The sequence below is a fragment of the Coregonus clupeaformis genome, unplaced genomic scaffold, assembly GCF_020615455.1.
Source record: "Coregonus clupeaformis isolate EN_2021a unplaced genomic scaffold, ASM2061545v1 scaf0136, whole genome shotgun sequence".
Lineage (NCBI taxonomy): Eukaryota > Metazoa > Chordata > Actinopteri > Salmoniformes > Salmonidae > Coregonus > Coregonus clupeaformis.
This window is the reverse complement of record NW_025533591.1, coordinates 74,904-99,754: the sequence shown is the minus strand read 5'-3', so window position 1 is coordinate 99,754 and position 24,851 is coordinate 74,904. Positions and strand designations below refer to the sequence as shown.

At 42.4% G+C, this 24,851-nt stretch overlaps 2 protein-coding genes and 1 pseudogene across 9 annotated transcripts in view; all 3 read right to left on the bottom strand.

The window, feature by feature from the left end:
• Nucleotides 1-1,570, bottom strand: part of LOC121569493 (supervillin) — a 33,244-nt gene extending 31,674 nt beyond the window's left edge. For 6 of the 8 annotated variants that reach the window (XM_041880489.2, XM_041880494.2, XM_041880492.2 and 3 more), the window contains exon 1: nucleotides 1,270-1,569. The gene's annotated coding sequence lies outside the window, so the exon portion shown is untranslated. Of the gene's footprint in view, nucleotides 1-1,269 lie in introns of all 8 variants that reach the window. The other 2 variants (XM_041880493.2, XM_041880497.2) reach the window with 2 other exon arrangements.
• A 2,778-nt stretch (nucleotides 1,571-4,348) lies between these two features.
• Nucleotides 4,349-7,973, bottom strand: LOC121569495 (annotated as a pseudogene).
• A 2,179-nt stretch (nucleotides 7,974-10,152) lies between these two features.
• LOC121569497 (all-trans-retinol 13,14-reductase) lies at nucleotides 10,153-23,101 on the bottom strand. Its single transcript, XM_041880500.2, has 11 exons — nucleotides 22,794-23,101; nucleotides 21,676-21,858; nucleotides 19,374-19,615; nucleotides 17,617-17,818; nucleotides 17,201-17,398; nucleotides 16,992-17,111; nucleotides 14,435-14,573; nucleotides 13,320-13,429; nucleotides 12,052-12,221; nucleotides 11,688-11,847; nucleotides 10,153-11,509 (listed from the first exon to the last, which is right to left on the bottom strand). The coding sequence occupies exons 1-11, from the start codon at nucleotides 22,951-22,953 to the stop codon at nucleotides 11,367-11,369; spliced, it is 1,827 nt and encodes a 608-aa protein (XP_041736434.1). The 5' UTR covers nucleotides 22,954-23,101; the 3' UTR covers nucleotides 10,153-11,366.
• Nucleotides 23,102-24,851: the final 1,750 nt, after the last annotated feature.

Below are 24,851 nucleotides of genomic sequence, written 5' to 3'. Positions count from 1 at the left end.
GAAGGTTTATTAAGGGAGTATGCGAGCACACTCGTTCGGTTTGGCTAGGCGCTAGCCGAACCGAAGCATGCGGAAGGCTTACGTGGTGTTACCTCTCTCTGTACCCATGTTCTGGATAATCACTGGACACAATGGACATGTGATGCAGGTGAGTTAGGGATAGATTTAAACAGAGCCTTCTATTTACAATAAAAGGATCTGGGTTTAAATAGCTCAGAATGCTGCTATCACTGGGGCAGTGGCAGAGTTTTGCAGAGCCTAAACAAATACACTCTAATTGAGTTTAGAAATGATAACAACTGCAGCTTCTAGGAGTTGTGTACACTAAGGAACATAATGCCTCTACAGCAGCTGTAGCTCTCCTCCTCCTCCGCCCCTCATACAATGGATGATGGAATGATATGACACATTAACAGTTGTTTACTGTGTGACATCCAAGTGTGAACAATTGGGAATATTTTGCTCCACCAATGCCAGATGGCATCCAAAAGATCTAGCCTAAATCACATGATTTACATGTAAGTATCAATGATGACATGACATCACTGTCCCTTTCTGTACATATAGTTCAGTCCTAGTTGATATACCAGCCCACTCCAACTTCCACCCTCTACATCAGCCATCAGTCAGTAGCTCACCACTTCAAGAATACACCATGGCAACAAACATCATTACCACCAAATATGTACCCAAGAATATGATCTCACAATATAGTATGAAAAAACTCAGATAATAAAACCACCACAATGATGACAAAACAAGACATGAGCCATGACACGAATGAGAACAATTTTCCTACGCAAACAAGTCTCAAGTCAAATGTTTGGCAAGATAATGACATTAGGCCGACCAAGTCTCTCTGCAGTTTGATATTACAGATCTATTAACAGAGTATAATCACTATTTGATACCACATGTCAATGATTTTTTTTTTTTATGGGGAAAGACCTTCCAATGGGGACACAATTCCAGGTCTATTTTCCTTGCCATTCGTGCGCACTGGAGACGTATTTCTAACTAACTGTGTAGCTATACGATTAATAGATCAAATTGGTCTTTAAATGCAAATGAATTAAATGAACCATGTCCTAAAATGTGTAAGTTTATTTGAGTCGAATCAACTGTTGTAATCTAGTTGTGGCAAAAGCGCACTAAAACTCACGGTGTCATTTACAATGAACGAAAAGCTAAACAATTCCCATTGTAAATTGGCTTTCAACATGTTTTGTTTTAGAAGCCTACATAAAGGAATTTTGCTAGGGTACTTACATGTACTCGAATCGTAGGGGACCGGCTATGGTCGCTTACAACAGCAGGGACTGGGCATTTGTGCGCCGCTGCAACAGAGAGCATGAAAGCCCATTTAGGGCGAGCGCAGAGCGCAGACTGTCCCTGATAAAAATATAACCCCCTCCCCTCGCCCGGGCGCTGCAGCATGCCACATGCACAGTGAAATGTCAGCACACTGTCAATATAGCAGATAAAGTTAGCAGCATGGTCTTCTCTATCTTTGAAGCTATGATTGGATTGTATTTATTTATTTGCTAAAGCATAGGCTACATCTACAATTATTTATTTTGCTCATTTGTACCCCAGTATCTCTATTTGCACATCATCTCTTGCACATCATTCCAGTGTTAATACTAAATTGTAATTATTTTGCACTATAGCCTATTTTATTGCCTTACCTCCATAACTTGCTAAATTTGCACACTGTATATTATATGTATTTCTGTTGTATTTTTGACTTTGTTTTGTTTTACCCCATATGTAACTCTGTGTTGTTGTTTTTATCGCACTGCTTTGCTTTATCTTGGCCAGGTCGCAGTTGTAAATGAGAACTTGTTCTCAACTGGTTTACCTGGTTAAATAAAGGTGAAATAAATAAATAAAAAATAAAAAATGTCAAGTCTGGCCATTTCATGGATCAAGATACGCTTGAACAAAGATAACTTGAAACCTAAAGACACTTGTATTTATCCAAATATGACACGGGAATCAAATTCACCTGTTTGAAAGTTCTCACAAAATACTGTAAGGCAAACTAATTTGAGAAGTACTCTACCACCTCTAAGTATAGAACACTGTCTCTAGTGCCCACAGGCACTTTGCCATTTCACTTAAAGGTGTTCAGCAAAATGACGTCGCACAAGCAGCAACGCAATATTGCAATGAGGAGATGCAAGATGAGCGAGATGCAATATTCGGCTATCGAACAGTCAAATTGTATTTGGCATGCTGCACAGGTTCGCGTCACACTCTTACAACGTGGTAGCCACGGGAACAAAACAGTGGAGAAGTTTAGCATTGCGCTCCAAATCTCTTGGCTGTTGCTGAAATTGACCCACTATGCTGTTTACTTTGTGCATCTACGTCATATCACTGACTCTGCCTTTAAATTAACGTCATATCACTGACTCTGCCTTTAAATTAACAGGGTACAAGGACCAGAATACATTGAAAGGGGGATCAGATCAGAGAGCTGGGTCAGAGGCCCTTGTACAAATTAGGCAACAAGTGAGAGGGAAGGATGCAGCACTGGCAGTTCCACATCTGAAGAGGCCAAAGATACAACTTTTAAAATAACACAAAGTCACGGATAACTACTTAGAATAACCTCTCCCTAAGTGAGAGTCTGAAGTTTGATTCATACTCTTGCTTGGGCCATTACAGGTCTTGAACAATAAGAATATATGTGACCTTATAAACATAATTGCACTTGACCCTGTGTGGCCATACTAAGGTCAAAGGTCATGAAAGAAAGGGTAAACAGCACTGTGGCTTATAACCTATTAGGTCATGGAGGTGGGATAACCTTATAGCCATGTCTCTCGTACAAAATAGTAAAACAGACATTTGGAAACATGATATTGTGAAAATATCTTCATTAAAATACATGTAAGATGGGGGTGAAATCAAACCATGTACAATAACAGTTAACAGGTGCTGCTCAATTGAATGAATGAAATGCAAACAGTAACAATGTCGAAAGTACTAATAATCAAATGAATTTACATTTGCTAAATTAAAACAAGATCACAGAATGTTCTCTGTCCTGAAAAAATGCCTCTTACATGGAAATTGCACCTCAAAACTTAAAATGAAAATATATGTATTGGCCCATAAAACAGGTGTACAGGTATGACCTTTCTAAGTATCTAAACAGAGAATATATATGAAATAAAAAAGGGCCATAAAGAACCAAAGGTGCAGTTGGAACAATATAAAAACAATGCATTCACTTATATGCTCATACAGCAGTGTCATTGATTTACAGCAGTTTGAGATTAATAATATCACTTGTAACAACAGGAATATCCCTCAGTAATACATTAAAGCATACACATTATTAACATTTTGTTATCCTGCAAAATGTTCTAGCAGCTCGTTTTTGCATTCTGACTGCCTGGTATCAAATACAGGGTGGAAATCAAATCAATCAACAATGCGTTGTTTTTTTTTAAGCTAGTCTTTAATTGAAACAATAACAAAGCGGTCACGGTCTGTTTTGGTTAAAAGCTGATAGATGGGCCTGGAGAAATGTAACCACTCTCAGATTCATAGACAGAGCTATGGATGCATGTACTGACAATCTATGATATAACAATTATAGTTTTAACCATGGTTTAAGGCTATATAGTGTTAGTTTACATTTACATCGTTTCCAAACATTGGAGTAAAACAAGCTTATATTTTGGTTTCTGATGGGGTACAACCGTTGAACTAAACTTATGAGGCATTTATAAGTTATATTCTTCAATAATTAATGGGTAGATATCATTAATTTATAAGTCCAAAAAATGAATGTAGCAACTAAGAATTCTAGCTTTAAACTAATTTGTCGTATTAAAGCAATATATTTGTTGTAATTTAAATGACTGACAATACAACTTTCCTTTTCCTTCCACTTTGGGTTTTCATGCCATAAGAACCACCATTTCTACATCGCTTTATATAAATGTGTTTTTTCATAATACGAAACTAGTTTTCAGAAAAGCATTTCAGATCAAATCAGTCGAGATTTGGATATTCATGTTGAACAAATTACTTTTAAAGGGGCAATCTGCAATGCTACATAAATGTTTTGACTTTTAAATTGATGACATATACCCATTGATTGTTCAAGAATATAACTTATAAATACCTAATTAGCTTAGTTCAACTGTCGTACCCCATCGGAGCCCAACAAATAAGCCTGTTTTACTTTGTTTGTAAATAATGTAATTGTAAACAAACTATATAGCTTTAAAACATGGTTAAAACTATAATTGTAATATCATGGATGGTCAGTCCTTGCATCCTTAGCTCTGTCTATGAATTTGAGATTGGTTAAATTTCTCCACCCCCATCCCTCAGCTTTTTACCAAAACAGTGGTAGGGTGCCCACTTTATTGTTTGAACTGCAGATTTTCCTTTTAAATGTTTTCACTTCTTTTTATTTCCATTCCAAAAATTCTACATTTCGATATAGGTACATTGGATCTTACGGCACGAGAACCTTCAGTGTTCTATAGGCTAGGTGAGAGGATTCCAAGGGAAATTAACCTCTGTCCCAGCTCTCCTCCCTTCTCTCCACATCCTGCCAGGTTGTGAGTACTCAGGCACACACCAGGAAAGGGTGGGAGAGGGCTCTGGAAGCTGAGATGCGATTGGTTGGGCTGAACTCTAGACATTGCTGCAGGCAGAGAGAAAGAGCAAGAGAGAGAGTGTGTGTGCTTTAAAAGTACAATAGAATTCAATGATTCATTAACTCTGAAAATGCCTTGTAATAGAAACATGATTCAACATGTGTATTTTGTACATACAAGGAGCAGGTTGTTCTCCTCCTGGCCCAGGTTGGATAAGAGCTGGGTGCAGGGGTCTCTGGGGCACCAGCTATGGGAGTAGGAGATGGGGCTCTCCCTGGGCCAGTCCTCCTCGCTGGGCAAGCCAATCACCCTGTGGGACATGGGGCAGAGCACAGATACACCCCCAACACAAGGCACTGGTAAAACACACATCATACATTATTCAAATGCTTATCATAAATTACTGATCAAAAGTAGTGCACAGTAGAAGAAAAAACATACTCAAAGAATTTCTGGAGCTGCTGAGCCTCAGTGTATCCACGGAACAATGCCTCACAAGGAAGAGTTCGGCAAAAATGCAGCCAGCGCTCCACATGTCCACGGAGGACATGTAACCAGAGTGGAGCAGCACCTCAGGGGCCCTGAACCACAGTGTCACCACCTGAAGAGAGAGAGAGGGAAGAGAGAGGAAGGGAGAGGGTGTGAGATGTTGGATAGGACATAGAGAGAAATATACTTTTTACTTTTATGCATTTTTCCTTCACCTTAGTTAGGCTGGGGGACAATGGCACTGTGACAATTGAACAGATAGTGCATTCAAAGGAGGATGTTCTACTCTGTAGACTTACACAGGGTGTAAGGGCGATGTGATAGGTGTAGATGCGCGCCAGCCCAAAGTCAGCGATCTTCACCTCTCCACGGCTACTGACCAGTACATTCTCTGGCTTCAGGTCGTGGTGCACCAGCATGTTGGTGTGCAGGAAGTCCAGCCCCTGCAGCAGCTGCACCATCACATCCTGTACAGACAGGAAGCAGCATGACAGCATTGCTCAACGACTTTCTCTGACTGTGGCTTATTCTGACAAGATATGAAGACATATGGCATGAAAAGGTCAAAAGAGAGTACAGTAAAATGTTATACTAATTCTTAATGGAACGCTTCGGAGTCATTGAGTTATTATCAGATGCAGGTACAGTGAGGGAAAAAAGTATTTGATCCCATGCTGATTTTGTACGTTTGCCCACTGACAAAGACATGATCAGTCTATAATTTGAATGGTAGGTTTATTTGTACAGTGAGAGACAGAATAACAACAACAAAATCCAGAAAAACGCATGTCAAAAATGTTATAAATTTATTTGCATTTTAATGAGGGAAATAAGTATTTGACCCCTCTGCAAAACATGACTTAGTACTTGGTGGCAAAACCCTTGTTGGCAATCACAGAGGTCAGACGTTCTCAGGAGGGATTTTGTCCCACTCCTCTTTGCAGATCTTCTCCAAGTCATTAAGGTTTCGAGGCTGACGTTTGGCAACTCGAACCTTCAGCCCCCTCCACAGATTTTTTATGGGACTAAGGTCTGGAGACTGGCTAGGCCACTCCAGGACCTTAATGTGCTTATTCTTGAGCCACTCCTTTGTTGCCTTGGCCGTGTGTTTGGGGTCATTGTCATGCTGGAATACCCATCCACGACCCATTTTCAATGCCCTGGCTGAGGGAAGGAGGTTCTCACCCAAGATTTGACGGTACATGGCCCCATCCATCGTCCCTTTGATGCAGTGAAGTTGTCCTGTCCCCTTAGCAGAAAAACACCACCAAAGCATAATGTTTCCACCTCCATGTTTGACGGTGGGGATGGTGTTCTTGGGGTCATAGGCAGCATTCCTCCTCCTCCAAACACAGCGAGTTGAGTTGATGCCAAAGAGCTCGATTTTGGTCTCATCTGACCACAACACTTTCACCCAGTTCTCCTCTGAATCATTCAGATGTTCATTGGCAAACTTCAGACAGGCCTGTATATGTGCTTTCTTGAGCAGGGGGACCTTGCGGGCGCTGCAGGATTTCAGTCCTTCACGGCGTAGTGTGTTACCAATTGTTTTCTTGGTGACTATGGTCCCAGCTGCCTTGAGATCATTGACAAGATCCTCCTGTGTAGTTCTGGGCTGATTCCTCACCGTTCTCATGATCATTGCAACTCTACGAGGTGAGATCTTGCATGGAGCCCCAGGCCGAGGGAGATTGACAGTTATTTTGTGTTTCTTCCATTTGCAAATAATCGCACCAACTGTTGTCACCTTCTCACCAAGCTGCTTGGCGATGGTCTTGTAGCCCATTCCAGCCTTGTGTAGGTCTACAATCCTGTCCCTGACATCCTTGGAGAGCTCTTTGGTCTTGGCCATGGTGGAGAGTTTGGAATCTGATTGATTGATTGCTTCTGTGGACAGGTGTCTTTTATACAGGTAACAAGCTGAGATTAGGAGCACTCCCTTTAAGAGTGTGCTCCTAATCTCAGCTCGTTACCTGTATAAAAGACACCTGGGAGCCAGAAATATTTCTGATTGAGAGGGGGTCAAATACTTATCTGTGATTGCCAACAAGGGTTTTGCCACCAAGTACTAAGTCATGTTTTGCAGAGGGGTCAAATACTTATTTCCCTCATTAAAATGCAAATCAATTTATAACATTTTTGACATGCGTTTTTCTGGATTTTGTTGTTGTTATTCTGTCTCTCACTGTTCAAATAAACCTACCATTAAAATTATAGACTGATCATTTCTTTGTCAGTGGGCAAACGTACAAAATCAGCAGGGGATCAAATACTTTTTTCCCTCATTGTATGTAAGCGGGAGAGTTCACACATACATTTTGTCCAGACTCAGTCCAGTGCTGGGGACCGTGGTGAGGAATGTAGACAGTTCCTGGTCGATGTACTCAAACACCAGCGTCAGGTCCAAACTCCTGTTCTTCAGACCAGCAGATACATCCAACAACCTTTCAGTAAGATCAGCAATTAAGGTCAATCATTGTGAACCATTTCTGCTAATGAAATGGCATGACACCATGGTATGCAATTATAAAACACCATCAAACTGATTTTAACCCTAAATATCATTATATATAATTCATAGGCTATGCAAACATGTTCAGATATAATTTAATAACAGAAAAATGAACTTACTTTACAATGTTGGGATGGTTGAAATACCCTATCTTACGCAAGAGCGCCACCTCCCGGATCATGAAAGCAGGAATCCCACTCTCCGTGTATCTTCAACTTCTTCACCGCTACGAGTCGCTGTTGATCGCGGACCTCTCTGGCCTTGTACACTTTGCCATATGTGCCTTCGCCTATCTCTGCAAGTATTTCATAATTCTGATGTTCATCGCACCCATTGACGTTCATGACCGGCTGATTTCGTAGCTGGATGCAACTATGATGGAAGAGACCATGCGTAAATGCTTGACACATCAACTGGACAGTGATGTGAACAACTACTTCCACAAGCCAAGGCCTTTTACTGGTAGCCAGAGGCCTATGACTGTTCATGTGGGGGGTCAAGAAGTTCACGGGACTTATTTAGCTAGCTAGCTAAATGAACTACTTATGCAAGAGTGAACTTAATCATGAAAGAGTTAGTTCACGAGACTTATTTAGCTAGCTAGCTAAATGAACTACTTATGCAAGACTCGCAGTGGCGGCTCCTGAAAAAATTCTCAGGGGGGGCAATTTTTCTGATGATTTAGGTGACCTACACACATTTTAAAAAAGATATGTCCAGCAACAACATGAAGACAGGGGCAGCATATAAGTCAATACCAGAAGCATTTATTGACTGATCTCAAAAGTGTTGGCTTACCAGGGTTGGTGGAGCCCTCAGTTTCATCTTTGCCTCGCAAAGCTAACTCAAACACTCCGCAAAACTTCACACACTGGATTAGCCGGCTGAGGATGTGGCGGTTCTTGCTAATGTCGTAGTAAATATATTTGTTATAGTGAATATGGAATATGATATGTTGAGTAAAATGTTGTGCTAAGATCTATTTAGGTCAGGAGCTGGTTATAAGTTCTGTTCCTATCCAATAACAATGGACAAAAGGGTCCTATCTTGTCAGCCTTGTCAGTTTCAGTTCTCCAGTAAACTTGTGATTATCAACACTAACCTCATCGTTGTGGCGGCGGACAGCTAGCCTGTATCCCTCATCCAGTTGAGTGGGAATGTTCACTCTCCCCAAAGCAGACAATCTCAAACAGCTATCCATGTGGGTCTTTGACAGCTCATGTTTCTTAATCTTTCCTGAAAGATGGTGCATGTCCGTTACACACCAGTCGCTGTCCAAGCGGTGCTGTCTGCCGTGCCGCCTTCAGGGTGAAAGAGTAAGCAGGGGGTAGCAGAAGACTGCATTAGCTACATCGCAGCCTGCTAGCCAGGTTTTTCGTTCGTACCAATTTTTGGAAAATCCTCAGGTGTAGGACTTCCCCCCTTTAGTAGAAACCTGTTGAATTATTACATTTGGTCTGGGAGGTCCTAATTGTTTCGTTGCCAATTTATCTTCATTTGTTCGCCGACAAAAAGGAACTTCTTTCAAAGACACAATCGAGTTGCACTGAAGCCTAGCCATTTTGATAGTAGTAGTGAATTGATTGACGAGGCTACCCGCTCTTTTCTTAGTTACGTTCATGGTTATGTTACGTATGACGAAAGCGCGTAAGTGCAAGCCCTCAGAAACCCATAGAGATTGTATTGAAAGCTCTGATATTTGAAAAAAATAGATTTTACATGGGAGTCTATGACAGACTTCTGGGCGATTTTCAACCTGACTGAAATCGCCCCAAAAGGGGGAGGGGGGCATTTGAAGCACGACTTTAGCCTGATTGGACATTTAGTGGCACTGTGGCAGATCAGACGTCTAGATTACAACACCGATAACTACTGTTGCCGTGATATAATTGATTAGAAAAAAAATCCCTTCCTTTTCCCGTTTGGCAGTGCGTCGCCCATATCGCCCTATTGAACACACCGCCCCTGTGCAAGAGTGAACTTAATTATGAAAGAGTTAGTTCACGAGACTTATTTAGCTAGCTAGCTAAATGAACTACTTATGCAAGAGTGAACTTAATTATGAAAGAGTTTAGTAAGCTTTAAACAAGACAAAGATTTTATGCATTGCCACGACATAATAGCTGGCTGGCTAGCTGACTAAGTAACCATCAACCTTCCTCCAGCTCCACCTAGCAACCACTTAGGAACCACTTGCTAGCTAACCAAAAGAGAATCTCAAAGCTGCTTTGTACAAGGTGCGGTTAGCTACACTTATCTAGCTAATATTTAATGAATTTTGAAAGATTAACTCACGTTCTCACACCATAAACTGCAGAGACATGACATACATTTTTAAGATGGTTATAAGGGACAACATTCTGGTACCGCCCCTAATTCGCCTCAACTAATCAGATCCCTCATCACCTCTGACATGCAGAAGACCTCTGTGCACGTGCCATCCTCATGTCTTGCACATTATCAACATGTTCATAATAAATACACCACAGTTTATCCATGGGATGTTGATGAAAGAATGGTAAATGCATTTTGTGACTTTTATCATAATAATCAAGCAATATGCCAGGCCATGATAACAGTATCAACAGAATTGTAAGGGATGATGACAGAAAGGTTAGACAAAAAGGTCCTTCATTATCACAGTTTGTGCTATTGTTACAAAGTCTCCCCATACATTTACAGAGTGGAATAATTCATTTTTTCAATAATCAGCATGAACATATTTTTGTATTCAATGTGTAATAAAGAGCAATGCACTTTGTTAATTTGAAGCAAGGCATGTTCATTCATAACAATCCAGTTTGTACATCTGTGTTCAAATAGAGGCATTCAGACATGTACAGTGGTTAGTGTTACAGCACAGAGCTTTTAAACATGGTTTACAATGTTGTGCTATGGCTTTTTTGCACCAGTAGAGGGTGTTAGTTTCATCCTACATTATTGCATAGCTCAATTTAGCACAGCTGGTTGGAAGACTGTCTGAGAACTCAGACAGAAGCCACTGTTATCCACAGTATATTGAGTTATGATACGTTATTAACATGTTTGCAGCAGTTGTATTGGTACTGGTATCAAATATATTGGTAACTTAATCTACTCCACCCAACACTTTTTTTCTCAATATATTAAAAGTGAAAATATTAAGTGTTAATCACATCTTACTGCACACTTGATTTATGAAAACCCAATGAAAAAAGCTATCTATCCCTGGGCAATCATTTCCAAAGGTCGATTGGTTGTAAACTCAATTTACAGATCTGATGCTGAGAGCATCCACAGAGAGATTCCTAGACGTTCAGTGCTGTTTCATCTGTTCAAGCAGTCAAGACATAATGGTTTAAATATGGATATGGCTGCCTGTGAATTTAGGCATTCAGAGAAAACAACATATGGATTTGTATGGAAGACCACATTTTGTTTTCCCTTAACAGTGAGAGAGCAGAGATCTAGTTACACCCTCAAAACACACAGTAACACAGTGACCATCTTGAGGCATCTTTTCACTGTGTTGAATGTAGGACCAGAGTATGGTGCCTGTCCCTAGGCTGGTGTTATTGAAGCTTTGGTGAGCTGGGTGGAGTAGGGTGAAGTTGCCCCTAGACGGTGATCTTGGGTCAGTTTAGCGTTTTCCCCACTAATGTGGATTGGGGGGAGGGGAAGTTGATCCTAGATCTGTACCTAGGGGAAACCTCACCCGGAGCAACAACGGGTCGAGGGAGGCGGTCAGTGGTGTTACTTCACAACTTCTTGGTGTCGACGCGTTTGGTCTTCTTGGCCAGAGCGATGGCATCCAGGTGCAGGTTACGGTTGAGGATGACAGAACCACAGGTGAGAGCCCCAGCCAGCGCTCCAGCAAAGCCACACACAAACACGTCCTGACCTGCACACAGAACATCAACACGCGGTAGAAACCAGAGCCAATATAGACCTTTAGTAATATTGATGTCAAACTTATGACTTATCCAAGTGCTAAGACATTTGTTAGTCTATCAAAAACATAGACATATAGCTTCTCTATAACATATCCTTGGACCTGATCAGCTGTATAAGATACTGACCTGTGAGGTAGAGGTTCTTCAGGGGTGTCTGGGGCCTCACGGTGGCATTGCACTCAGCGCTGAAACGAGAAGTACCATGGTCTGCTCCATAGATCTCCCCTTTAGGGGCTCCAATGTAGTGTGTGTTTGTTATGGGTGTTCCAGCCTCGATGAACTCAACCTAAAAGACAGACAGAGAGAAAAATGGGAGATGTATGCATTGTGAACAGGGTATCAATTACTTTCCATTGAGGTTTCAAGTTACACCATTTGTCAAAATTGAAAGGAAACTTGTCTATGTTACTAGTGCATCCACCATCGAGATGTTAGTTTCCTGCAAAAAGCAGTCTACCAGAGTTTAGTATGAATGGGCTAAACGCTCTACCTTGTCCTTGGTAATCTTGGGGAAGACACTCATCACCACCTCCAGAATCGAGTCACAGAATATCTGCTTCAGCTCCTTGTAATCAGTCCCTCTGTTGGTCACCTTGTCATCCTTCCACTCCTCAAACCACTCATAGTTAGCAAAGCTCACCAGACTCAGGGTGGACTTGCCTGTGAAGAATGGGTTGAAACATGTCTGTTCAGCCTTCATTCTGATGGCATCAGATAATGTAGTTATGTGTGCATTTCCAAGAATCTAAATTACAAAATGTTTTGGTATGGTGTAGATCAGAGACCAGCAGGCTGGGTTCAGGAACACATTGCAACACTAATGCATCAACACTGGACAGTCAATAGAATGGAACAAATCAACTTAACAGACTTTGAAAAGGCATTTGATAGCATGGACAGAGCAACCATCTGGTACCTAATAGAAAACTACAGAATCCTGTTGTATGTTGTCTTTAGTATTTTGTCCTAACTGTTGTCTCGTCTGCGTTACCATGAAGTAAATCCAAAATATCACAATAAAAGAACAAAAGACAGTGTAATGATGTCATGTCATAGTATTGTGAGGACAGAGGTAGGGTTACGAGATAATTGGTTTGGGGCCATGAAGTCTACATTCCTTATGTCAAAGTAGATTAGTGATGTTTAGGATAGCATGAGTGATGGGCAGGATAGTGACTTGGGGTAAGGGTGAGGAACATCAAAGACAGGGAGTGCCCATGGAGACTTACCAGATGTAGGCCAAAAAGAGGGTAACAGAAGGTATACAAGGTAGTGTCTCCTTTGTTCAAGTTAGCTCGTAACAACAAGGGCAAAGCTCTGGTCATTGTTGTAACGAACCCGGTACCGATCATTAAACATTTGCATTAACTTTCTACAAAGTGTCTAACTATATTCTTGCATCCTTGAACACCCGAGAAACTCATCATAACAGTCAGTCTCACATCATCAGGAATAAAACTAGGGCCTAACACCCAACACTGCAAACCTCAGGGGAAAAGAAAGAAAGGTCAACCCAGAAACACCTGGAGGAGATGTCCAGGCCGATATAGCGAGAGCAGACTCAACTGGTACAACCTGGAAAAACTTGCCCCGAACCGAGTAAGATATAGGACATTAGTCAATGGATTAGGCTCCTTATAGGAGCCAAGGGTTTAAATAAGTTAAGTAAGTCATTGGATTATGCATTTCCAAGGATCAAAATAATTAAATAATTTAGTATGGTGAATATCAGTGCCAACACTAGTCTTGTTTCTGTACCTGGTGATCGTTCCTCCCAGGTGGGGTCTTTGGCTGATGGAGAGGCCACAAAGAGGAGTGGCACACTTTTTGCTGACTCCTCCCTGTTTCCCTTCAGATAGGTGTCAACCCTGTAACATCCAAATAATGGGTTTAGTAAGATACTGTAGGCTCTTTAACAATACAGTAAAGAACACTTCACCCTTCTCAAATTCTGGCAATGATGTAAAACATATAGACCGTGCTTGTTAAACAGTGTGAATATCTATTGAGGTTCCAAACATGTTGTGAAATAAGTGTAGTGAGTGTGAACTGATACTGTCTGTTTGACAACACTGCATTTTAGTTTTTACCAAACAGATTACTGTAATACCACAATCTTTGATGCACAAAGTAAAAGGTAGTGAAATACAGAATCACTATCACAGACTCATGTACCATAGGTTATGTAATGTCACAGTAATACAGGTCTCTCTCAAAATCCACTGAGTATACAAACATTAAGAACACCTGCTCTTTCCATGACATACTGTAGACTGACCAGGTGAAAGCTACGATCCCTTATTGATGTCACTTGTTAAATCCACTTCAATCAGTGTAGATGAAGGAGAGGAGACAGGTTAAAGAAGGATTTTAAGTTGAGACAACTGAGACATGGATTCTATATGTGTGCCATTCAGAGGGTGAATGGGCAAGACAAAATATTTAAGTGCCTTTGAACAGAGTATGGTAGTAGGTGCCAGGGGCAGCAGTTTGTGTCAAGAACTGCAATGCTGCTGGGTTTTTCACACTCAACAGTTTCCTGTGTGTATCAAGAATGGTCCACCATCCAAAGGACATCCAACCAACTTGACAACATAACTTTAGGAAGCATTGGAGTAAACATGGGCCAGCATCCCTGTGGAACGCTTTCGACACCTTGTAGAGTCCATGCCCCGACGAATTAAGACTGTTCTGAGGGCAAAAGAGGGGGGTGCAAATCAATATTAGGAAGGTGTTCCTAATGTTTGGTATACTCAGTGTATGTTAATAAGGACAAATTCTAAGGTGTTGAATTAAAGTAAATCATTAGACAGTGGGGCCTATGGGGGCACGCCAAACATTTAGTGTTAAACAAAGAGAGAGGAAGGACCTACAGTTCATCCATGTTGTGCTCTGCGAAGATCCAGTAGTTGTCTGCTTTGAGGCCCAGGTCCTCCTTGGTTCCAGTCAGGCCCAGGAAGACGCTCAGACCTCCCGCCCCGTTTTTCATCATACCAAGCTGCTTCTGGATGGCTGCAGGGCATCACAAGATCATACAACATTATTGACTAGTAGGGATGTGCATCTTTCCCTTTCAACACGATTCGTATCTACACTGAACAAAAATATAAATGCAACATGTAAAGTGTTGGTCCCATGTTCCATGAGCTTTAATAAAAGATCCCAGAAATGTTCCATATGCACAGAAAGCTTATTGTTCTCAAATTGTGTACAAATTTGTTTACATCCCCGTTTGTGAGAATTTCTCATTTGCCAAGATAATCCATCTACCTGACAGGTGTGGAATATCAAGAAGCTGATTAAACAGCATGATCATTACACAGATGCACCTTGTGCTGGGGAAAATAAAAGGCCACTCTAAAATGTGCAGTTTTGTCACACAGCACAATGCCACCGATGTCGCACGGTTTGAGGGAGCGTGCAATTGGCATGCTGACTGCAGGGATGTCCACCAGAGCGGTTGGCAGAGAATGTAATGTTCATTTCGCCACCATAAGCCTCCTCCAATGTCATTTTAGAGAATTTGGCAGTGCGTCCAACCGGCCTCACAACCACAGACCACATGTAACCACACCAGCCCAGGACCTCCACATCTGGTTTCCTCACCTGCGGGATCGTCTGAGACCAGCCACCTGGACAGCTGATTAAACTGTGGGTTTGCACAACTGAAGAATTTCTGCACAAACTGTCAGAAAACGTCTGAGGGAAGCTCATGCTCGTTGTTCTCACCAGGGTCTTGACCTGACTGCAGTTCGAAGTCGTCACCGACTTCAGTGGGCAAATGCTAGCCTTCAATGGCCACTGGCACGCTGGAGAAGTGTGCACTTCACGGATGAATCCCGGTTTCAACTGTACCGGGCAGATGGTGTCGTGTGGGCGAGCGGTTTGCGGATGTCAACGTTATGAACAGAGTGCCCCATGGGGGTGGTAGGCTTATGGTATGGGCAGGCATAAGCTACAGAGAAAGAACACAATTGCATTTTATTGATTGCAATGTTAATGCACAGAGATACCGTGACGAGTTCCTGAGGCCCATTGTCCTGCCATTCATCCACCACCATCACCTCATGTTTCAGCATGATAATGCACGGCCCCATGTCGCAAGGATCTGTACACAATTCCTTGAAACTGAAAATGTCACAGTTCTTCCATGGCCTGCATACTCACCAGACATGTCACCCATTGAGCATGTGTGGGATGCTCTGGATGGACGTGTACGACAGCGTGTTCAGTTCCCGACAATATCAAGCAACTTCGCACAGCCATTGAGTGGGACAACATTTCACAGATACTGTGGTTTTCTGATCCACGCCCCTACCTTTTTTTAAAGGTATCTGTGACTAACAGATGCATATCTGTATTCCCAGTCATATGAAATCCATAGATTAGGGCCTAAGGAATTTATTTCAATTGAATGATTTCCTTATATGAACTGTAACTCAGTAAATTTTTTGAAAATGTTGCATGCTGCTTTTATATTTTTGTTCAGTGTAGATACATGGGCTCCGATACGATAAGTTTTAGTTGGAAACGATCCGGTGCGATTCGGTTTGATTAGAGGAACGAATCGATGTGGTTCGATGCACTAACATTTGTTGCATAAACACATTCATCTTAAATTTAAATCTGCAACTGATGGAGTTGTGTGTGTGTGTAAATGATGCCATAAGGGAAACTTGGCATCTACCACCCCACTATCAGTTAGGGGAGGGCAATGTTTCTCAAGCAAACTACCCAAATTATTGCTGATGATGAACCTGAACAATCAAATTAAATCTAATGCAAGCCCGGATTAGCATGTAGCCTACCTATAGCCAGAGGAGAGTTGTGTCTCTGGCGGTAGCTTAAGCTACTTTTATTCCGGTAAAACCCAATTTTCAACAGTGCATAGAAAATAACCATGAATATTACATTGGTTGTCACAACTAATAAAGCCTAATATTGCGCAAGCCATTTTACAAACATTTGAAAGCTGAAAGTGATGCAGAGATGTGCCAGATCAGGAATAGGCCTACCTCTCAATGGTCAGCGCGCAAAGCATGCAGTTTAACTAGGCTACTGATATTGCCTGGGTTTGTTAGGCATCCAAAATGACTTGAAGCTCAATGACTGTCAACATAACTCCATGCTTAGTTCGACACTGAAGGAGAGGAAGCAGGTGTCACAAGAGGTATTTTCGGAAGGCAGAAAGAAAGTAATTTGAGCAACAAAAAGTATTGTGAACAGGCGATTCGTAACATTTGAACCAGGGACCGATGCGTATCACTGAATCGTTACATCCCTAATGATTAGGCATCACAAGATCATAGAAACATGATTAGGAAACAACATTTAGACAAACGCCATCGATACAAGTGTCAACTAACAATTCAGTATTTTTAACGCGGCCATCTTGAACATACTTTAACACACCTTAATACCCTCACCCACCTGGCATGGCCTGGAGTTCCTTGGGCAGCAGCTGCTGGTAGGTGTTGAAGATGCCAGCGTCGGAGATAACCATTGGAGCATGCACATGGACCTCCTCCTGACCTTTCAGCACGCTCACACCTGAAACCATGGGAACCAGAGGTGGTCAAAACCATCTGTGTGATCAATCAATTCACCCGTCAACCAATAAATCAATCAGTCCTATTCACCAATAGCCTCCTTGTTGTCGTTGAACAGGATGCGGTTGACTGGGGCGCGGACAAGCACGGCCCCCCCGGCTTTCTCAACGATGGGGATCATGTGGTAGGCGATCTCACTGGCTCCTCCTATTGGGTACCAGGCGCCGGTCAGGTAGTGGCAGACCAGCAGGCTGTGCATGGAGAAGCTGGCATCTTTGGGCATGTTACCTGCAGTTACACACAACAAAATGGAATCTTATAAAACCAAACATACTACAAAAAGAGATGGAATTAATTTGGTCCATGTGGAGAGATTGTGTGTGTGTGTCCCCCAAATGGCACAAATTAGTGAACTACATAGGGAATAGGGTGCCCTTTTGGACGCAGCCTATCATTTGAGATGGCTGTGGTTATGCTCTCCACTGTCAGGAACTACAGCAGCCTACCGTAAGTGCCAAAGCTGTAGCTGAAGACGGCCCTGAGGTCATTGTTCTCAGTCAGCTCGTTGACCACCTCGGTCACACTGCGAGACGCCATGCGGAAGAAGAATGACAGACGATTGGCCAGGCCTGTGTACACCAGGAACTTGGCCAGGGGGACAGGAACAAGCTTCAGCAGACCCATGAACCAAACGTTGTGTCCTGCTTTCTGTAGATGGAATGCATACATATACACTGAGTATACCAAACATTAGGAACACCCTCCTAATATTGAGTTGCACCCCCTTTTGCCCTCAGAACAGCCTCAATTCGTCGGAGCATGGACTCCACAAGGTGTCGAAAGGGTTCCACAGGGATGTGGCCCATGTTGACTCCAATGCTTCTCACAGTTGTGTCAAGTTGGCTGGATGTCCTTTGGGGGGTGGCCCATTCTTGATACACACGGGAAACTGTTGAGCTTGAAATAAACAGCAGCGCTGCAGTTCTTGACATGCAAACCACTGCGCCTGGCACGTACAGTACTACCATCACTCGTTCAAAGGCACTTAAATATTTTGTCTTGCTCATTCACCCTCTACAATGGCACACATACACAATCCATGTCTCAATTGTCTCAAAAAAATATAAATAAACTTTCTCCACCCCTTCATCTACACTGATTGAAGTGGATTTAACAGGTTACATCAATAAGGGATCACAGCTTTCACCTGGATTTACCTGGTCAGACTATATAATGGAAAGAGCAGGCGTTCCTAATGTTTTGTACACTCAGTGCAGACAGACAGAAGGCATGATGCCAGACAGACAGATAGAAGGCATGATGCCAGACAGACAGATAGAAGGCATGATGCCAGACAGACAGATAGAAGGCATGATGACTGACAGACAGATAGAAGGCATGATGACTGACAGACAGAAGGCATGATGACTGACAGACAAAAATAAAAAGCACTTAGCGGTTTGTGGTGTTTAAAAAAAAAAAGTATTCTGAAGAGTAAAGTAAAAAATTATTTAAAAAACTATAAGAAGATCTACAGACTAATCATTGATTCAGTTCTAAAATCTAAAAGTATAAAAGTATTTAGGGAGCCTCATGAGGTTGTTGTTGCGATAAAGTGCACGCCATGGTCAGCTTGCCTTGACAGTATTGTCGGACTTTATCAGCAACAAACGTCCACTCCAGATGAACTGTACCAAGTAGACAGATACACACATGGTGCTCTGATGCAATGTTGTCTGGGTAGCACGATGTAAAACCTCTAATCATCAAAGTTAGAAAAACAGTATTGACTCCATCTCTATGCTCTTTGGCGCTACAACCCTTGCCCTCAACACAGATAACACAACCATTACAGACCAGTCCCCAGATGGTAGCTCCCCTTCGCCAAAGTGCAATCTCACAATTCCCTGCACTTGGCAAAGAGTCCAACCTATCCCTGAAATAAGTAGGGAAAAGGTTCTGAGCTCAGATAACAGCACGAGGCAGTCAGCATAAACCACCAATTCCAATAACAGCAGCAACATTAGCACCAGCAGCAGCATAGTAGTCGATTCATATTGCAAAGCTCATAACTTAGTTTACCTTAAACAACAAATACCAAACAATCACCATGACTGCTCCATTCAAACACATGTCAACTGATGTCTACGGTATATGAGGTTAAAAATGTATAATGTATGCACTCACTAATTGTAAGTCACTCTGGATACGAGCGTCTGCTAAATGACTCAAATTTAAAATGTTACTGATGACATCACCATACCTTGACCAGCCTCATGTACTCATCGATGGCCGCCTCCTCCCCAGGGAAGAACTTCTTCAGCTCGTCGGGGAAGCGGTTCCTGCCGCTGTAGATGGGGTAGGTGCGCCTGTTCTCAGGAGGGCCCAACACCACATGGTCAAACGGGTTGTCCAGGGGCTCCCACTGGAGCTGCCCATTGGTCAGCTGGTCAAGCATGCAGCGGAAGGGCTTGTTCTCCAACAGGTCCCCGATGTAGTGGATACCTGAGGTGGAGGCATGACTGATTTATTAATTGTATTATTAGAGTGTCTTGTATCTTTAGGATGTCCAGCTCACATCACATGGCCGAATAAGACACAGTATTATTGATTAATAGTTTGCATTTACAGCAGGGGTGTCAAACTCACTCCACGGAGGGCCTAGTGTCTGCAGGTTTTTGTATTTTCCTTTCAATTAAGACCTAGAAAACCAGGTGAGGAGAGTTAATTACTTATTAGTGACCTTAATTAATTAATCAAGTACAAGGGTGGAGCGAAAACTCGGCCCTCCGTGGAATGAGTTTTACACTTACATAAACTCACTTATTTTTCCTTCAGAGACAAAGCCAGGCTAGGGCCAGCCCATGACATGCTGTCAGCTTAGGCCAGGGATGGGCAACTGGCAGCCAGGCCCGCGGATCAATTCCCCCCCCAAAAATATTTTATATTTGAGAATCTTCATAGTAGCCACCCTTTACCTTGATGACAGCTTTGCACACTCTTGGCATTCTCTCAACCAGCTTCATGAGGTAGTCACCTGGAATGCATTTCAATTAACAGGTGTGCCTTGTTAAAAGTGAATTTGTGGAATTCCTTTCCTTCTTAATGCGTTTGAGCCAATCAGTTGTGTTGTGACAAGGTAGGGGGGGAATACAGAAGATAGCCCTATTTGGTAAAAGACAAGTCCATATTATGGCAAGAACAGCTCAAATAAGCAAAGAGAAACGACAGTCCATCATTACTTTTAAGACATAAAGGTCAGTCAATCCGGAAAATGTCAAGAAGTGCAGTCGCAAAAACCATCAAGCGCTATGATGAAACTGGCTCTCATGAGGACTGCCACAGGAAAGAAAGACCAGAGTTACCTCTGCTGCAGAGGATAAGCTGATTAGAGTTACTAGCCTCAGAAATTGCAACTCAAATAAATGCTTCACAGAGTTCAAGTCACAGACACATCTTAACATCAACTGTTCAGAGGGGACTGTGTGAATCAGGCCTTCATGGTAGAATTACTGCAAAGAAACCACTACTGCTTGGGCCAAGAAACATGAGCAAAAACATTTTTTTTTAAATATAACCTAAACAATTTTGTAAAACAAAAAATACAAAAATAAACACGAGCAATGGACATTAGACTGGTGGAAATGTGTCCTTTGGTCTGGAGTCCAAATTTGAGATTTTTGGTTCCAAGCGCCGTGTCTTTGTGAGACGCAGTGTGGGTGAACGGATGATATCCGCATGTGTATTTAACACTGTGAAGCATGGAGGAGGTGGTGTTATGGTGCTTTGCTGGTGACACTGTCTGTGATTTATTTAAAATGCAAGGCACACTTAACCAGCATGGCTACCACTGCATTCTGCAGCGATATGCCATCCCATTTGGTTTGGGCTTAGTGGGACGATAATTTGTTTTTCAACAGGACAATGACCCAACACACCTCCAGGCTGTGTAAGGACTATTTTACCAAGAAGGAGAGTGATGGAGTGCTGCATCAGATGACCTGGCCGCCACAATCCCCCGACCTCAACCCAATTGAGATGGTTTGGGATGAGTCGGACGGCAGAGTGAAGGAAAAGCAGCCAAGAAGTGCTCAGCATATGTGGGAACTCCTTCAAGACTATTGGAAAAGCATTCCAGGTGAAGCTGGTTGAGAGAATGCCAAGATTGTCCAAAGCTGTCATAAAGGCAAAGGGTGACTATTTGAAGAATCTCATATATAAAATATATTTTGATTTGTATAACACTTTTTTGGTTACTACATGATTCCATATGTGTTATTTCATAGTGTTGATGTCTTCACTATTATTCTACAATGTATAAAATACTACAAATTAAGAAAAACCCTTGAATGAGTAGGTGCGTCCAAACTTTTGACTGGTACTGTAGGTATGCAGAACTGCAAGCCTCCATGCAGAACCCCATCACCATCAAAGTTGCCCATCCCTGGTTTATGCCAACAACAGAAATAGACTATGTTCATCTCCACTACCACGTTGAGTAAGGAAAGGTACACTGATAGCTGCCTTCTAGATAAGGAAAGGTAAACTGATAAGAGCCTTCTCACCCACGTCAAACTCAAAGCCTTTCTCTGTAAAGGTGTGGCAGCAGCCTCCGGCCCGATCATGCTGCTCCAGAACCAGGACCCGCTTCCCAACCTTAGCCAACAGCACCGCCACCCCAAGACCACCAATTCCACTGCCAATGACAATGGCATCTAGTTTCTCAGGTATTTTACTGGCCAAGAAACCTGGTAGGGAAGAGTAATAAAAATATACAATTAACACTGAGATATTGCCAGTTATAGCTTCTTACAGGAAACAAATAACGCTGTGTTCCATCAATATTATCCCCTGGCCTGTGCAAAGAGACCCTATAACCACGTTTCCGTCTAACCATTTCATGTGGATGAATTACCTGACCCATGAAAAAAGTATTGACCGCATTTTAATGGAAACATTAAAATGCCGGTACAATTTTATAGGGCTAAATGCCGACAGAATTTGTTCGTTCGACATGGTGGGATATTTTTGTGTCGGTAAAATTAATTACGCGAGAAATTAATTTTGTGCGCTGCGTAATCACGCACAGCCTTTATTCCGCAAAAAGTCGGTTTGATGGAAACACGTCTGGTGGAAAATGCGCATTTATTTTATGCAGATTTTTGAATATTCGCATGAAAATCTGTCGCAAATTGGATTAAAACCTGGCTAATGGTACTGAAACAAATGTGTGTGTAGCAACTATTAACACGATATAATACGGGGTGGATTGCAGTTCAACAATGGGCTCAGTCATGACTGCAGTATAGGAGCCTTATCCAGCTTGTAACGCAGTACTGCATTTGACAATCAGTGACTTTGTAAATATTGTAAATCGGTATGTCAGCGGTTCCACATTTACATTTACGTCATTTAGCAGACGCTCTTATCCAGAGCGACTTACGTTCTAACAGACGAAATAGTTCCCTGACCTGCTCTCCTCCTTCAAATGAATGCTCTTGCGATAAATGTGAACGACAGAGCAATTTCATTACGCAACATGATATAGCTTTCGAAACACACACAGGACAAGGGTGCCAAAAAATAATTACAAAATGTAAATCTGTTTGGGCACATATTCCTAGGAAACTATATTTCGTGCATGCATTGGTGATCTGTCAAGCCTAGTGTCCAAGAGACTCACCCTGCTTCAGAACTTTGTTTTTCTCCTTCTTTTGGGTGACCAATGGTTTAAGCGGCTCACGAGTGTCAATATCAAAAGGATTTGGTCCGGATGTACGGAACACATATTTGTATAGGAATACAGCTAGAACCGGACAAACGATTGCTACAATGAGCCACATTTTAAGAATGTTTATCAGCGCACCTTCTCACTTTTGCAAGTGGATACACACTTCCGCGTGCGAAGGTCAGCAGTGGTTCAGTGCCACTTGGACCCCTCCCATGCATGACATGTAGCACATTTGTTCAATTAAAGTATTTGTTGTCGTATGTCCGTCGTTTTCAGCCAAAGAACATCGGTATTACTGAGTAGTGTAAAAACAACGCCCACAGTTGATACAAAACTCAGTGCTCATTCGCCCAGATTTTATGACGGGATTCTATTAAGATGGCCGGGGCGCCCGGGAGGTGTAGTTTCCACCCGGTGAAAAGTGATTGCATTCCATTTGGAAGGGGGCTGCCTCCCGGCCATGAGCCGGCTGCACGTAAAGCTCAGCTTTAGTCGAATTAACGTCAGAATTGACTTTTCGCAGCAGGTTTGGAGAATTCACGTATTAGGTTATGTAGCTCCTCCAGTGACAGGCATGAGGCAAGAGGTCTTGATTTGAATACAGGGCTTTAATGTTGGTCAACCCATGAGAACTCATTGCTGCTTATCACACAGAGGTGCTAAACATCCTTTTAAATGTCCGTTATCTTCTTCTGTATACTTTCTTTGTAAGTATGCACTTAAACACGATAACAGTGGAAAAATAATTCGCTTTTTGCGGTAAAGTTTCCTCGGTGCGTCGCTAAAGGCACTCGGGTGACAACACTCGGGCGGAACCAATAATTAATTCCGTCTTGCTGTAAACGTACAATTCAGAAGAAATTAAATAATAAAAGGTGCAAATACATTAAATAAACTGGCGACAGAGGCAGTTACACTCCCACCAAATCACAAGTGATTTCTTAAAACTTGGAGACAAACCTACTGCATGAATAAATTAAATGAAACTCTGTCCTAATAAACAACTAATAAACTGTGTGTGAGTGTATGATAGAACCATCAGTCTGCTTCTAGCAATGTAACTGTTTTCTGAATGGGTCTCTCCAGGTAAACAGGTTTGGCTGTACGCTTTCCTCTTCCATCCAGGGAGGAGTCACTGATGAGTAACTTGAGTCTCCTCACTCTTTCATCACTTCCAGGATACACCTCGATGACTCTTGCTAGCTTCCATTGGTTTCGTGGTGTGGCAGCATCTTGTAACAGAACAATGTCACCGACCTTTGCATTTCTGCGATCTTTGGTCCACTTCTGTCTGTGTTGGAGATTCAGGAGATACTCCTTTTTCCATCGTACCCAAAAGTTGTTGGTTAAGAGTTGAACTCTGCGCCATCTTTTGCGGAGGTAGAGATCCTCCTTGACAAACTTTCCAGGAGGAGGGAGAATGATTGTGGATTTCATGGTCAAGATGTGGTTTGGTGTCAAGGGCTCTGGACTGGTAGAATCGTTCAGATGATCAGTGGTTAGAGGTCTGCTATTCACAACCGCCATAACCTCATATAGAAATGTTCGTAGGGAAGAGGAGTCAAGTTGTCTGGACGACTGTTCTAGAATGGACGCCAGGACACTTCTGATAGTGCGGTTTGTCTTTCCCAGACTCCACCCATATGACTTGAGGCAGGGGTGTTCATGATGAACTCGCAGCCCAAATCTTTGAGCTCTTCTTGATCCATCTCTTTCAGTGCTTCAATGAACTCACGCCTTGCTCCGACAAAGTGTGTCCCTTGATCACACCTTATCTGCCTTACTGATCCACGAATGGCGATGAATGAACGCAGAGCATTGATAAAGGCATCTGAGGTCAAGTCATCAAGTGCTTCAATGTGAACTCCTCTTGAACACATGCAGGTGAGCAACAGCCCATAACGCTTTAGCTCCTTTCTTCCTTCCTTAATGTGAAATGGTCCGAAGCAGTCCATTCCACAGTAAGTGAATGGAGCAGTTGTTTCCATCCGCTCTTCTGGAAGGTCTGCC